At 39.8% G+C, this 13,744-nt stretch overlaps 3 protein-coding genes across 12 annotated transcripts in view; 1 reads left to right on the top strand and 2 right to left on the bottom strand.

The window, feature by feature from the left end:
* The window catches only part of HPS5 (HPS5 biogenesis of lysosomal organelles complex 2 subunit 2), a 39,366-nt gene extending 30,263 nt beyond the window's left edge, over positions 1 to 9,103 (bottom strand). For 5 of the 9 annotated variants that reach the window (XR_013334361.1, XM_077761100.1, XM_077761105.1 and 2 more), the window contains exons 1-2: positions 9,007 to 9,102; positions 4,159 to 4,322 (exon numbers count right to left, since the gene is read on the bottom strand). Coding sequence is in view for 7 of the 9 variants with exons in the window: in XM_077761100.1 (XP_077617226.1) it covers positions 4,159 to 4,266 (108 nt within the window). In the remaining 2 variants the exon portion in view is untranslated. The other 4 variants (XR_013334362.1, XM_077761101.1, XM_077761102.1 and 1 more) reach the window with 4 other exon arrangements.
* The window catches only part of LOC144229143 (serum amyloid A protein), a 218,577-nt gene that overhangs the window by 70,129 nt on the left and 134,704 nt on the right, over positions 1 to 13,744 (bottom strand). The gene's annotated exons all lie outside the window — the stretch shown is intronic.
* The window catches only part of GTF2H1 (general transcription factor IIH subunit 1), a 35,867-nt gene continuing 31,285 nt past the window's right edge, over positions 9,163 to 13,744 (top strand). For both annotated transcript variants that reach the window (XR_013334363.1, XM_077761108.1), the window contains exon 1: positions 9,163 to 9,617. The gene's annotated coding sequence lies outside the window, so the exon portion shown is untranslated. The remainder of the gene's footprint in view (positions 9,618 to 13,744) is intronic.

The following is a 13,744-nucleotide window of genomic DNA, read 5'->3' as shown; positions in this document are numbered from 1 at the left end:
AGGACACAAATGCAGGTCACTATACTGTTACACTCTCAGCCTGCTGATCCCCTTCCTTATTCCACCAGAGAAAACAGTGGCCATGCTGTGCGCAACACCACGTGGCAAAATTTATTGCTTGGCTAATGAACAGGCCAACCCTCTTCAACTGTGATTTCCACCATAGAAGCTGGAAAATCTATTCATTTACCAAGTTTCTCCTGAAGTTATAGGGGCTATCTGATTAAACCCCAGATAATAAGTCTAAGCCTGCTGGGGTTTCTTAAGCAGGTTTACCTTACCAGGTAAAAGGCAGAGTCAGAGGAAAAGAAAGCCTTTTGGAAACAATCAATATATATAATAATAGTGTATACATATATATATATATATATATATATATATATATATATGCATATAGTTTACTCATACACATAGTGACATAATAATAGCACTGGACCAGAACACCCGAATAATTATAGGACCTGAATAATGGGACTGGAACACCTGACTTAGATCAATGGACAGATCATCCAAACAGAAACTCAACAAGAAAACAGTGGCTTTGAATGACACACTGGAACAGATGGATTTAATAGACATATTCAGAAAATTTTACCCTAAAACAGCAGACTGCAACATTCTTTTCAAGTGCACATGGAACATTCTCTAGAATAGATGACACATTAGGCCACAAAACAAGTCTCAACAAATTCAAAAAACCTGAAATCATACCATGCATCTTTTCTTACCACAATATTATGAAACTAGAAATCAACCACAAGAAAAAATTTGAAAAGCACATAATACATGGAGACTAAAAACATGCTACTAAACAATGAATGGATCAAAGAAAAAATCAAAGAAAAAATAAAAAATTACATGGAAACAAATTAAATGACAACACAACAGCACAACAGTCCAAAATCTTTGGAATACAGCAAAAGCAGTTTCAAGAGGGCAGTTTATAGCAATACAGGCCTACCTCAAGAAGCAGGAAAAACAAACGACCTCACACCTAAAAAAGCTAAAAAGAATAAAACCCAAACCCAGCCAAAGGAAGGAAATAATAAAGATATAATAAAAATTAGAGCAGAAATAAATGATATAGAAACAAAAAAAAAACCAATACAGCAGATCAATGAATCCAGGAGCTGGTTCTGAGAGAGAGAGAGAAAGAGAGAGAGAGAGAGAGTGTGCGTGTGGTTAAGAGAGAGAGAGCGTGCATGCAAGCAGGGGAGAGAAGGAGAATCTTAAGCAGGCTCCATGCTCAGCACGGAGCCCAAGGTGGGGCTTGATCCCATAATTCTGGGATCATACCTGAGCCAAAATCAAGAGTTGGACACTTAACCCAGGGGCTCCCAGGAGCTGGTTCTTTGAAAAGATCTACAAATTGACAAACGTGTAACCAGACTCATTAAAAATAGAAAGAAAAAAAGAGAAAGAAACTCCCAACAAACAAAGGGCCAGGGCCAGATGGCTTCACAGGCAAATTCTGTCAAACATTTAAAGAAGAATTTATACCTATTATTCTCAAACTACTCCAAAAAACACAAGAGGAAGAAAAATTTCCAAATTCATTCTATGAGGCCAGTATCACCCTGATACCAAAACCAGATAAAAATACCACAAAAAAAGAGAACTAGAGTTCAATATCTCTCATGAATATCAATGCAAATATCCTCAACAAAATATTAGCAAGCTAAATCCAAGAATAAGTTTAAAAAATCTTATAGCACTACCAAGTGGGATTTATTCCCAGGATACAAGAATGGTTCAATATTCGCAAACAAAGTGATACATCACATCAATGAGGATAAAACCATATAATCATTTCAATAAATGCAGAAAAAGCATTTGACAAAGTACAACATCCATTCATGATAAAAACCCTCTGCAAAGTACATCTAGAGGGAACAGACCTCAACATAATAAGGACCTTATATGAAAAACGCACAGCCAACATACACCCAATGGTGAAAAACAGAGCTTTAAGGTCAGGAACAAGACAAGGATATCCATTCTCACCACTTTTATTCAACATGTTACTGGAAGTCCTAGACACAGCTATTAGAAAACATAAAGAAAGAGAAGGCATCCAAATTGGGAAGGAAAAAGTAAAACTCTCATTATTTGCAGGTAACATGTTACTATATAGAGAAAACCCTAAAGACACCACCAAGAAACCACTAGAATTGATAAATACAGTAAACTCACGGAATACAAAATAAATGTACAGAAACCTTTTGCATTCCTATACAGTAATAATGAAGCAACAGAAAGTGAAATTAAGAAAACAGTCCCATTTACAACTGCCCCTAAAACAATAAAATATCTAGGAATAAATTTAACCAAGGAGATGAAAATCCTGTACTCTGAAAACTATAAAACACGGATGAAAGAAATTCAAGACAATGCAAAGAAATGCAAAGATATTCCATGCTCATGGATTGACAGAACAAATATTGTTAAAACGTCTATACTACCGAAAGCAATCTATAGATTAAATGCAATCCCTATCAAAATACCAACAGCATTTTTCACAGAGAACAAACAATCCTAAATTTTGCATGGAACTACAAAAGGTCTTGAGTAGCCAAAGCAATCTTGGAAACACTGGAGGTATCACTAGTTCAGATTTCAAGTTATATTACAAAATAGTATTAATTAAAACAGTATGGTACTGGCATAAAAACAGACACATAGATCAAGGAAACAGAACAGAAAACCCAAAAATAAAAGCACAGTTATATGGTCAATTAATCTTCAATAACAGAGAAATAAATGGGAAAAAGACACTCTCTTCAACAAATAATGTTGGGGACTCTAGACAGCAACTGGACCACTTTCACCTACAGAAAAATACAGTCAAGATGGATTAAAGGTGGGGGCGCCTGGGTGCCTCAGTCAGTTAAGCATCCAACTCTTGATTTCAGCTCAGATTCTTGAGTTCAAGCCCCATGTCAGGCTCTGCTCTGTTGCCTGCTTGTGATTCTCTCTCTCTGCCCCTCCCCTGCTCATTCTTTCTCAAAAATAAACTTTAAAAAAAAAGTCTAACTGAAACCAACTCTCATGATTGTTGCTTATATCACATTACCTATAATGTCCTATTCTTCCACTTAGAGGCTAGAAAATTACTTAGGTAGGGGAGCAAAAGTATAAGGATAAAATTATTTTGGAATTGGTTATAAGATTGTGTTCTTTACCATGTCATTCCTGAGTTCATCAAAAGAATTCAGGGTTTGAGGGAAACACATACTTTCTCCCACACAGCTAATGGCTTTTGTTCTGTTACCTAAAATGGAGGATACATCAAACTCCTTGTTCTGGAATGAGTTTAGTATAATGATAGTGGTACATGTTGCTTAAAATGCAACATGGTATACTCATTTATACTACTTATTTTCAACCAAATACATTACTTTCTGAGAGAAAACAGCAAGATTACTGTGAAGGAAAAAAAAAAAACCCTGAACAATCAATATCACGGTTTTCAAGGATGGGGGGAAATAATTCAAATTATAGCTCAGAGAGTAAATCAAGAAGGAGCTGGATTGGGGCGCCTGGGTGGCTCAGTTGGTTAAGCATCCGACTTTGGCTCAGGTCATGATCTCACGGTTCATGGGCTCGAGCCCCACATCAGGCTCTGTGCTGACAGCCAGCTCAGAGCCTGGAGTTTGCTTCGGATTCTGTGTCTCCCTCTCTCTCTCTCACCTTCCCCTGCTCATGCTGTCTCTCTGTCTCTCTCTCTCTCTCTCTCTCTCTCAGAAATAAATAAAAACATTAAAAAAAAAAAAAAAAGAGCTGGATGCCTAATGGCTCAGACAGTTAAGCATCCAACTTTGGCTCCGGTCATGATCTCATGGTTCATGGGCTCGAGCCCCGTGTCAGGCTCTGTGCCTGGAGCCTGTTTCAGATTCTGTGTCTTCCTCCTCCCGCCCCTCCCCCGCTCGTGCTGTCTCTCTCTCACTCTCTCAAAAATTAAAAAAAAAAAAAAAATGTAAAATAAAAAGAGAGAATGTCCTATAAACATGCTACTTGTATGTAAGGTGTTACTAGCAGAGGCAAGAACACCCATGATTCCATTAAACATAAAGAACTAGAGGACAGAAGCATATGTACCAGAGCACACAAACTATATGAATATGAACATGAAACAGATACACAGATCAATAAATTCACCTTTAGACGACTGGAGTCCAGCCTCAGGGCTGAAAGTAATGGATCCAGAGACTCAAACTCTGCAAGAACATGGCTGTAGGACTCCGGTATCACTGGCACATAAGTCATTTAGCTGGAAAGTTGAAACTATGTTGAGTAACAGGCACAGTATTCCTGAATAAAACCTGCAAAAAAATAATAATTTTAGGAAGCTCCTTGCTCAGTTAGCAAGCATTTAATGGATACACGGAGAACATAGAGAAACACAAGAAAGGGACAAAGGACCCCTACTGGAGATGAAGACTCTGTAAGCTAACACAAGAGTTACCTGTTCAGCAACTCTCAAGTGTACATTTTTGCCAAATTGCTCCAATTTCCAGAAAAGAAACAAAATTTAAGAAAATTCTTACCCATTAATTTTACCTTTTCTCAATTTTTGTAACATGCCAAATAAAGAATAAAAGCAGACACTACAGGGGCGCCTGGGTGGCTAAGTAGGTTGAGTGCCCCACTCTTGGTTTTGGCTCAGGTCATGACCTAGGGGTTCATGCAAGCCCTGTGTCGGGCTCTGCACTGATGACACAAGAGCCTACTTGGGATTTTCTCTCTCTCCCTCTCTATCTCTCTTCCCCCCCTCTCCCCTGCACTCTCTCAAAATAAACATTAAAAAAAAAAAACCAACACTATAGAAAAACTCAGAAGCCACAGTTTATACTTGTTTTTAAATTACTTACAGTTTTTTTTCCAGAAAATGTATTCACTTATTCAACAAATATGTATATAGTTACCAGCTAGACCCCAAACCTCGGCCTTTACTGCTCACCTGCTTGTTCCTACTAACCTCTGTCCCACATTTTTCCTTAAGCTCTTCTTTCCAGCCTACATCTTAACTCAGCAAAAGACCAGAGGGGCAGAACATCATGTGAGGGAAACTGAAACTACCCCTCAAGCAATGACTGCCTAGACAGGAGCTCTGGCGGCCCAAACCACCCAAACCAGTTTGAGCTTAACTCCTGACTCATGCAGTGCAGACAGACCATGAGTGACCCACGGGAGTGCCCAACAGTCACTTTTACCTCATTTGAATATGAAAATCTCCACCCAAGGAGGAGCACAAGCCTTCTTTACATAATATACAACGTATGTATAAGCATATTTCCTAAAGGAGCATGTGTGGTGCTCCTACATAGAGGTGACAAGGCTCCCCTTCTAAATATTCATTCTAACCCTAAAACAAACAAACAAATTCACCCTTTCACAGGGAGTCATAGCTTTGAAAGTTATTCCCCATGATCTCCCTGTTTGCTGCAAATTAAGTTTCCTCTGTGCAACAACTCTACCCACCGTAGCTTCTACCTGTGACTCACAGGAGTGAACCCACGTTTGTTCAGTTACAATAGCACCAACTTGTGCATTGTTCTAGGTCAGGGAGACAAAATAGAAGACAAAACAAAGTCCTAACATTCACGGAGTATACTTTCCAGTGGCAAAACACATATTAAGTTTATGATGTTTTTTATTGCATACACATAATATAGTCGTATCTCCTCTTCGTTATACTATTCTTAATACAAGAATACCATTCCAAAAAGAAAACCAAACCTTTAGTAGTCCTAGACTCAAAATATTTAAGAATTCCAGGGTGCCTGGCTGGTCAGTCATTGGAGCATGAGACTCCTGAACGTGGGGTTGTGAGTTGAAGCGCATGTCAGGTGTAGAGATTACTTAAAAATAAAATCTTTAGGGGTGCCTGGCTGGCTCAGTGGTTGAGCATCTAACTCTTGATTTCTGATCAGGTCATAATCTCACGGTTTGTGGGTTTGAGCTCCACTCTGCTGACAGTGTAGAGCCTGCTTGGGATTCTGTGTCCTCTCTCTGCCTCTCTCATACTCTCTCTCTCAAAAATAAATAAACATTGGGGTGCCTAGGTGGCTCAGTCAGTTAAGCGTCCGACTTCAGCTCAGGTCATGATCTCACGGTTTGTGGGATCGAGCCCCATGTCTGGCTCTGTGCTGACAGCTCAGAGCCTGGAGCCTGCTTCAGATTCTGTAACTCCCTCTCTCTCTGACCCTCCCTTGCTCACGCTGTCTCTCTCTATCAGAAATAAATAAAACGTTAAAAAAAATTATAAAATAAACATTTAAAAAATAAAATAAAATCTTTGAAAAATGCTTCTTTTGAGAATTCTTGACCTAAGGAAAAAAAATCTCTCATTTTTTTTCACTTATTTATTTTACTGAGTCCCTAGTGAAATATGAGGCACAGTGGTGAAAACAAGACAAAATAATTCCAGAAATCAGTCTCTTTATAAATAGGGAGGAAAAGAGCATACACGCACACATGCACATACACTTCATAAGGAAAACATAAGCAAAATGCTATGTTGGAACTTACAGGACAGAAGAATCATATTTCATACTGAGTTATAGCGAACCATAGAACACTTCTTAAGGGAACACTTCCACTGGAATGGAATAGGCTTTTATCAGAAGGTAAAGGGAATGGGCAGCAATAAGCCAAAATACAGAGGATACATTCAGAGAATACAAGTTTAGTCTTTGGTTGAGACATGGGATACAAGGAATGGAGTAATGAAAAATAAAAGAATAGTAATTCAACACAAGGTATGAAACACTTTTAATTTCAAACCAAAGAACCTTAAGAAATTTTAATTTCGTAGGCAACAGAAAGACATCAAAGGATTTGGTGTTAGGCAATCACATAATTTCTGTGAAGTTCTGTGGGCACACACTAGAAAACAAAAACTTAAGAAAAGTGGTGAGTGGTAAGGCAGTAAAGACAAGGCCTTTCAATTACTCAAGAAATCTAATGGAAAAGGAGAAAATCTCTCTGGGCTTTCTGAGCAGGAGAGACTCAGATGTGTAAATAGTAGCTAAGAGTCTTTAGAATGAAAAAGAAGGAAGACACAAGAAAAAGATAAAACCATGGTACAAGATCCTAAAGCAGATGGTGTCTTTCTCTTCCAATTGTGATCTTACACTTTGAAGTGGATAGGCCATCCGGCTTTGATCTCAGTGTTCTGCAAGTTATAATTTAATGAGGTAAAACAAAACAAAACCTAATAGGTTCCTATTTTTTAAAAAATTTATACTTAATGGGAAATGAGAATGAAAAAGAAACAGCATAAGCAATGTCAGTTCTCAACAGAAGTTGTGGGGTGACGGTGTTAAGCCAACTCCAAATTTATACTTTCCTTTGGGCTTTTTCTCTTTAATATTGCGATCTGATCACTTAGAGCTTTTACTAATTATTTCTAATTGTGTCTTCTGCAGTTTAAAGGTATGTTTACTTCTTCCAAAACAACCCTTCAGTACTTGAAAAGTGTTATCAGGTCTTCTAAAAATTTAACATTCCCAATTCTTCAATTATTTCTGGCATAACAAGTTCCAAATTCCTCTCTCTTCTTGTCAACCTTCTACGAAGGGAATTTAGTTTGCCCAAAATATGGTGCCTAGAACTGTACATAATACTCCTTGAGTAGCTGAATAACAAAGAACAGAAAAGAAACAGTAAAACTTCCTTCATCTGGACATTAACTTTCTGTATTATAACCTAAAACAGCATCGTTTTTAAAGTAGTCATGTCACACTTTTGACTGAACTAAAATTTTCACATAATCTTCCTAGCTAGTACTTAAATATAATAGAATCGAGCTCAAATTAAAATCTACTATTAAGTGTGACAACGGATATAAAAATTATTTACACATTTAAATTCTCTGTAATAAAAACAGTAGAACGCTGACAACTGTTAGAGACAGATTAGGAGTACATGCGGGTTCATTTTATTATCCTACTTGTATCTGCAATTTTCCATAATCACAATATTTTTTTCAGTACCTACTTTTAAAAAGAAATCTCTGAAAAAAAAATAAATAAAATGAAATCTCTGTATAAACCTTCAAAAGCTCCCCCCTAATTTATGATCTCATCCTTGTTTATCTTACCAGCCTCATCTTCCACTTTACCCCTATTTTCCAACTATACCTTGCTAATTTTTGTTCCTCTTTCATTGTATAAACTTCCTGTGCCTCTATGGTTCAATAGATCCTGTGTTTTGGATCTTCATCTAATAAAATCCTACCTTTCTGCAAAACTGGGTTTACACATTTCTTCTGTTGAGCCTGCACACCTCTAGACAAAACAAAAACAAACCTAAGCAATTAGAAGGTGGCTATAAATGGTTATCCAAGTCAGGAAAACAACTTGGCTTGCCCAAGGTTACAGAGCGCCTGTGACTAGAATCCAGTTCTGAGTCCTAATCTAATCACCCTCCCACTTCCACGCAATCCTTGATAGTAACAAAAACGAGGAGTAGGATTAAGAAAAGGCTTTTATCATCGCCCTAGTACTCATTTTACCAATGGACCAGTGTTTGCTGCTTACACATTAAAAGCAAATCACAGCATTCTTTCTCCCTCCACTAACTACGTGGAAGGAGAAGGACTCAAGCAAAAAGTAAAGATACTATGCGAAGGGTAAATAAGAGATTCCACCATTCCATCGTGGGATTTTTCTAACCAAGAATAATCAGAGAACTCTTCATCTCAGACAGAGAAATGGCCATTCACACACGCATCACGCAGTCAACATTCTTCGTACCCACCGCCGGACACACTCCCTGCCCACAAGAAACTCCCTAGCGGAACTAGTTAACTTTTTAGCTGCGATATCTTTAATACTGTATTCAGATCCTGAGGAGAGAAGCCTCGGTAACCAAGTTTTCAAAGCCAGGCTCTCACACCAGCAGCCCGGAGGTCTCAACTCCGCTCCACCAACTCCAAGGCCGGAAGCCCCCAATTCTCAATAGATCGGACTCTCTCTCACGGATGGCGGCTGGGGCACTCACCGAGCAATTAAGAACGATACCGGAGAGTCTTTCTCTCCTTCCGTACCTCCCCGCCCTCGTTTGCGTCATCCAGATGCGCCGGGGACGCGGGGACACCGCTATTAACGGCACTTCCTTGTCACGTGACGGGTTACGCCCCTGTTTGCGCGTGGTCCCTCCCCCTCCGGCCGCGGTCGCAATTACGCTCTCTGCGGCCTGCAGTCCGCGGGCTGCTGCTGGCCGAAGACGCAGCGCAGTCGGAGATCGAAGGAGCGTTAGGCCAAAGGGGTGAGCCAGCCAGGATTCTGGGACCCTTCGCAGCTTGAGGCCGGCGAAAGGAAATGAAACAGGCGGGAACCAGCGGGGGAGGGAGGGAACTAGCGGAAGGTGTCATGGCGGCCGCGCTCTGGATCACGTGGCCGGTAGGCCCGCCTTGGTACTTCCGGTCACGTGTCCTCAGAGTCCTCGCAGCCAGCGATGGAGGCGAGACCCCCCAGTAACAGAGGCGGCGGCGACGGCGGTGGCTACTGGGTTTCAGTCTCTTCCCGGCAGCGTCTCTAAGAAGCGCAGCGGAACTCGACCCGACCTAGCCCAGTTACTTACTTCCTGCCCAGGGCCGTAGTTCTCACTTGGTAAGTTTAGACCGAAGAATGGGGGCGGGTGCGAGGGTGGGTGAGGAGCTGACAGGCCTGGGGGCCGCAAGACGGCGCGGATTCTACCCCTTTTCCCAGTGCCCCTGTTGCTGTTGCCACAGCTCCTAAGCCTGCCGTCTCGGTAGCCCTTTCTTGTTCAGAAGCGAGGAATAGGCGACCCCTAATCTACTGGCCTATAGGAAGACTGCCCCTTTACCAAGAGCAGGGACTCGAAGATTTACCCAAAGCCCGGGTTCGACTTGGCTTCTGAGAATGAAGGACGTGGAGGCCTCTGACTGACAGAGGAGCCCTTCCCGTTAGGAAATGTGCTGTTAAGTCTTTCGGTTTCTGTAGGAGAGCAGCTTTCACTGTAGTGTCCGTCTACACACTTTTTGCTTGACTTGTCAATCCTCCGGCTTCGTAAAAGCTTTGAAACACATATGCCAATCCACACCCCCGGTTTTGGTCCGTGCCCAATTTGATTGTCTTGTAATGATGAAAAACAGACCACTATCCCATGGAAATGTGTAATTATTTTATAAAATCCCCAGTGTTCTGAGACTAAATCGACTAAGGAAATATATTCAATTGACTCTTAAACACCCATTTTGGGGTCTGTATAGTTGGGGAGAGGGAAGAGATCTAGAAACTTAACCTTTAGTCCATTAGAAGACAGTGTGAAAAATAAAAACTAAGTGGTTTGAAATACATACTGTAGGAAGTATTAACTCCATAAAGGAATGGAATAGTTTCTCCCCACTAATTCTTCCTGGGAACTCTTGTTATACAAAACAGCGTGCTCTGATGGAATCCAACTTCGGAGCCCCGAGCCCCACCCAGTTGGCCTCCCCTCTTGGAACACAGTTTGAAAACCACTGAACTGGGCTTTGATAAATAAGCCAAAGTTGCCAACCCCAAGATAGCGTTTTAAAGGCAGAACTAGAACGAATGACACGGAGAAGTCCCAACAGAAGGGAAGATAACCTGTAGTATCAGGCCTGTGGCTTGCAGAAGGAATGGACTCTGGAGAGAACTTTGTACCTTTTAGCAGACCTAATTCCTAATTTGGGAAGGAAGGAAAGATAATTTGGGGCTATTAAACCTGTCCTTTTAGCTTCACTCAGCTGACATTTAGCAGTGCAGCAGATTGAAACTTTGGATTTCTCCTAGGTGATATTAAGTATATATGGTAGTGCAACTGTTAAAAAAATTATCCACCTAGATGCAGAGAGAGCTCTTTACAAACACCAGAAGATGGGTACAGAGAGGAATCCGTTTAATAAACCAAACAATCAGCTTCCTGCACATACTGCCCTCAAGGCATGTAACTTCTCCCTGCTGGTTTATCGTTAAACCTTTTAGCCTTGCTTTTCTGTGCTGCTGGGTTTTTCCCCTACCATCTAGCTTCCCTAGCATTTTGACCAGTATTTCTACCTGGTGGATACTGCTGGTAGAGGTGCCTTGTGCCCTTCCTCTTTTCTCTCTTAGCTTGCCTTTAATGTGGCAGCATCAGGCATCCAAGCAATAACTAGTAAGTCCCTTCCTTCCCCACTTTGGTTACTGACTGATTGCTTTTCTCATGGTTTGGATATTATACTCTTGTCAGCATGGAGTATTAGTGAATATGAGCATACATTTCATTCTGTCTTGTGTCTGTCGCATTTTTCCTCCTTCTGCCTCTCCCTGCACTGCTGTAAAAATGAAAAAGTGCTTGGTCTCAAAATTGCTACATTAGTTACTACCCTGAATAGCTTCATTGTGTGTGTAACTTTCATTAAAATGTTAAATTTTGGTCACTCTTTACATACTTCCGAGGTCCTGTTCCCTGTAATGCTGGATTGTTAAAATTTTTTTGGATTGCCTCAGCAAGCAGCATTCCAGATCTCCATTTTGTATCCTGGCAGATACAGCAGCTCTCTCTAATAATCCTCATTTTAGAGGATGATATGGAGTCACTTGTTCTTATTTCTACCCCATTTATCTGTGCATATTAGAAGAGAAATGCAATTTAAAGATTTCTGTTGAATAGTTTGCTATTCTTCCTATCCCTGTTTCCTTAAAAGCCAGATATTGGAATCTCTGAGGAATGATACTGTGATCTCTGAGTAGAGAGCTGTAATGCTTCTTGGAGTTTAGCCAAGAATGTATGTATGAAAGTGTCTTCTGTATCTTACCAGGGTGGTGTTCTTTTAACACCAAGTATCTTAAATAGATAATCACAGATGTTTATTGGACTCTTCATATGGGCTAAATATGCTGCTAGATGCTGTATTGCAATGAATACAACACATGCATCCTTTTCCCTTTGTGAAGCTTGCAGTCTGTCAGGGGAGACAGACATTCAGAGAACTACTTTAAAAATTAATTATAGCTGTGATAGTGCTATCAAGAAAAAAACAGAAGGTATTACCTAGTAACTGTGAAACTTAGAGTAGACAAAAAAATGACTAAAAGCCAGGTGATGAGGAGGAGGAGAATGTGCAAAGGCTCAGAGCAAAGCATGTACATTTACCTTTAGGCAAATATTTAACTGCAAATTAATTAATGCCTTTACTGGAGGATCTTGCTATTTAAAGTGGCAGATGATTTCATAAGGTAAATCTTTTAAGTAAAGCTAGATCTTCATCAGGTTGATTTGTTTAAATGGAACTAACCAATATTTCTCATAAACAAATATTGTGTGGCTCTTCTAGAATTCCTCTGGGAAGAAGTTTTTGCCATCCAAAGAGCCATCTTCAAGAAACATCTGAAAATCACGTAGGGCTCTGTAGGATAGCCCCACTGGTTCTATAAAACTTCCTAAAACTGGTCCTCGTGCAGTTAACAGAGGTACAATGGATGAACAAGGAAATTTACCAAGCAAGTTAGCTCTGAGACCATTGACTAGTCGTTCCAGTGTTCAGTTACTTACCTGTGACTTAGTTTCAATGTTCTCCCAAGTGGATTTTAATATGAATGGTTTTACATGCTAGTAACTGACTCTAGTAGTTCTCCCCATCTAACTTACTCTCCATTCTATAGTTTCTCGGTCTTCACTGTTCTTTCTTACCTTCCTGTCTCAGAAGCTTTTCTGTTCTTTTCCGAAATTTACACTTTATTTGTGCCTATAGGTCTAGTTAATTGGAAACTCCTTCAGTGATTTTCCTCCATATATGGACATACTTAAAATTGTTTTGTAATTGTGTGCTTTCCTTCTGCCCACAAAGCTTCCCCTCCTATCTTTCAGATTTTAATTCATGTTTCCTAAAATGTGTTTCATATAGTATGCAGCATAATTTCAGGTTATACAGATTGGTTTTTTAAATTTTAAGTTACTGTGTTTATTATAATGAATATAAATTAGTATCAAAGTATTAAGTAGTTTCATAAATATTATATAATTCTTTTGTACATTAAAATTTTAAAGTAAATAAAAATAATAAATTCATATACACATGTTACAGAAATTGAAAATAACAGTTGTTTTCTTACCCATGCTAACACCTCTAACACTTTCCTGTGTTACCTTATAAGCCTGTGGTTTGATAGGAAACAAACTCTTGGAAAGATGTTTTTAAATAACTACTTTCAGGGGCATCTGTGTGGGTCAGTCAGTTAAGTATCTGACTCTTGATTTCAACTCAGATCATGATCTCACTGTTGGAGAGTTCAAGCTCCATGTCTGGCTCTGGGCAGAGCCTGCTTGAGATTCTCTCTCTCCCTCTCTCGTCGTCCCTTCCCCACACGCACATGGCCATGCACTCTCTCTCAAAATAAACTAATAAATATTTTTTAAAATGCTGCTTTTCTCGTTACAAAATACATATTATAGATAATCCAGAAAACAAAAAGTACATTCAAGTCATCTGTAATCTCATCACTCATAAGTAACCCTGTGAAGTTGGGTGTATATCTCTCCAAGTCATGAGTATTTGCAAAATAGCATGGTGGAAGTCCAAGGTCAGATTGACCCACATTAAAACCTAGCTACTTCCTTGATGCTTTGGGAAACAGTGTTGATTTTTTTTAAGACCCAGTTTCTTTTATCTGCAAAATGGAACTATTGCTTTAGTGTTTTATTTATTTTTGAGAGAGAGAGAGACAGCGTGAGCAGGGGAGGGTCAGAGAGAGTGGGAGTCACAGAATCC

The sequence above is a fragment of the Crocuta crocuta genome, unplaced genomic scaffold (genome assembly GCF_008692635.1).
Source record: "Crocuta crocuta isolate KB4526 unplaced genomic scaffold, BGI_CrCroc_1.0 scaffold233, whole genome shotgun sequence".
NCBI classification, from domain to species: domain Eukaryota; kingdom Metazoa; phylum Chordata; class Mammalia; order Carnivora; family Hyaenidae; genus Crocuta; species Crocuta crocuta.
The sequence above is the reverse complement of the archived record's forward strand: the minus strand, read 5'-3'. Positions and strand labels throughout refer to the sequence as shown.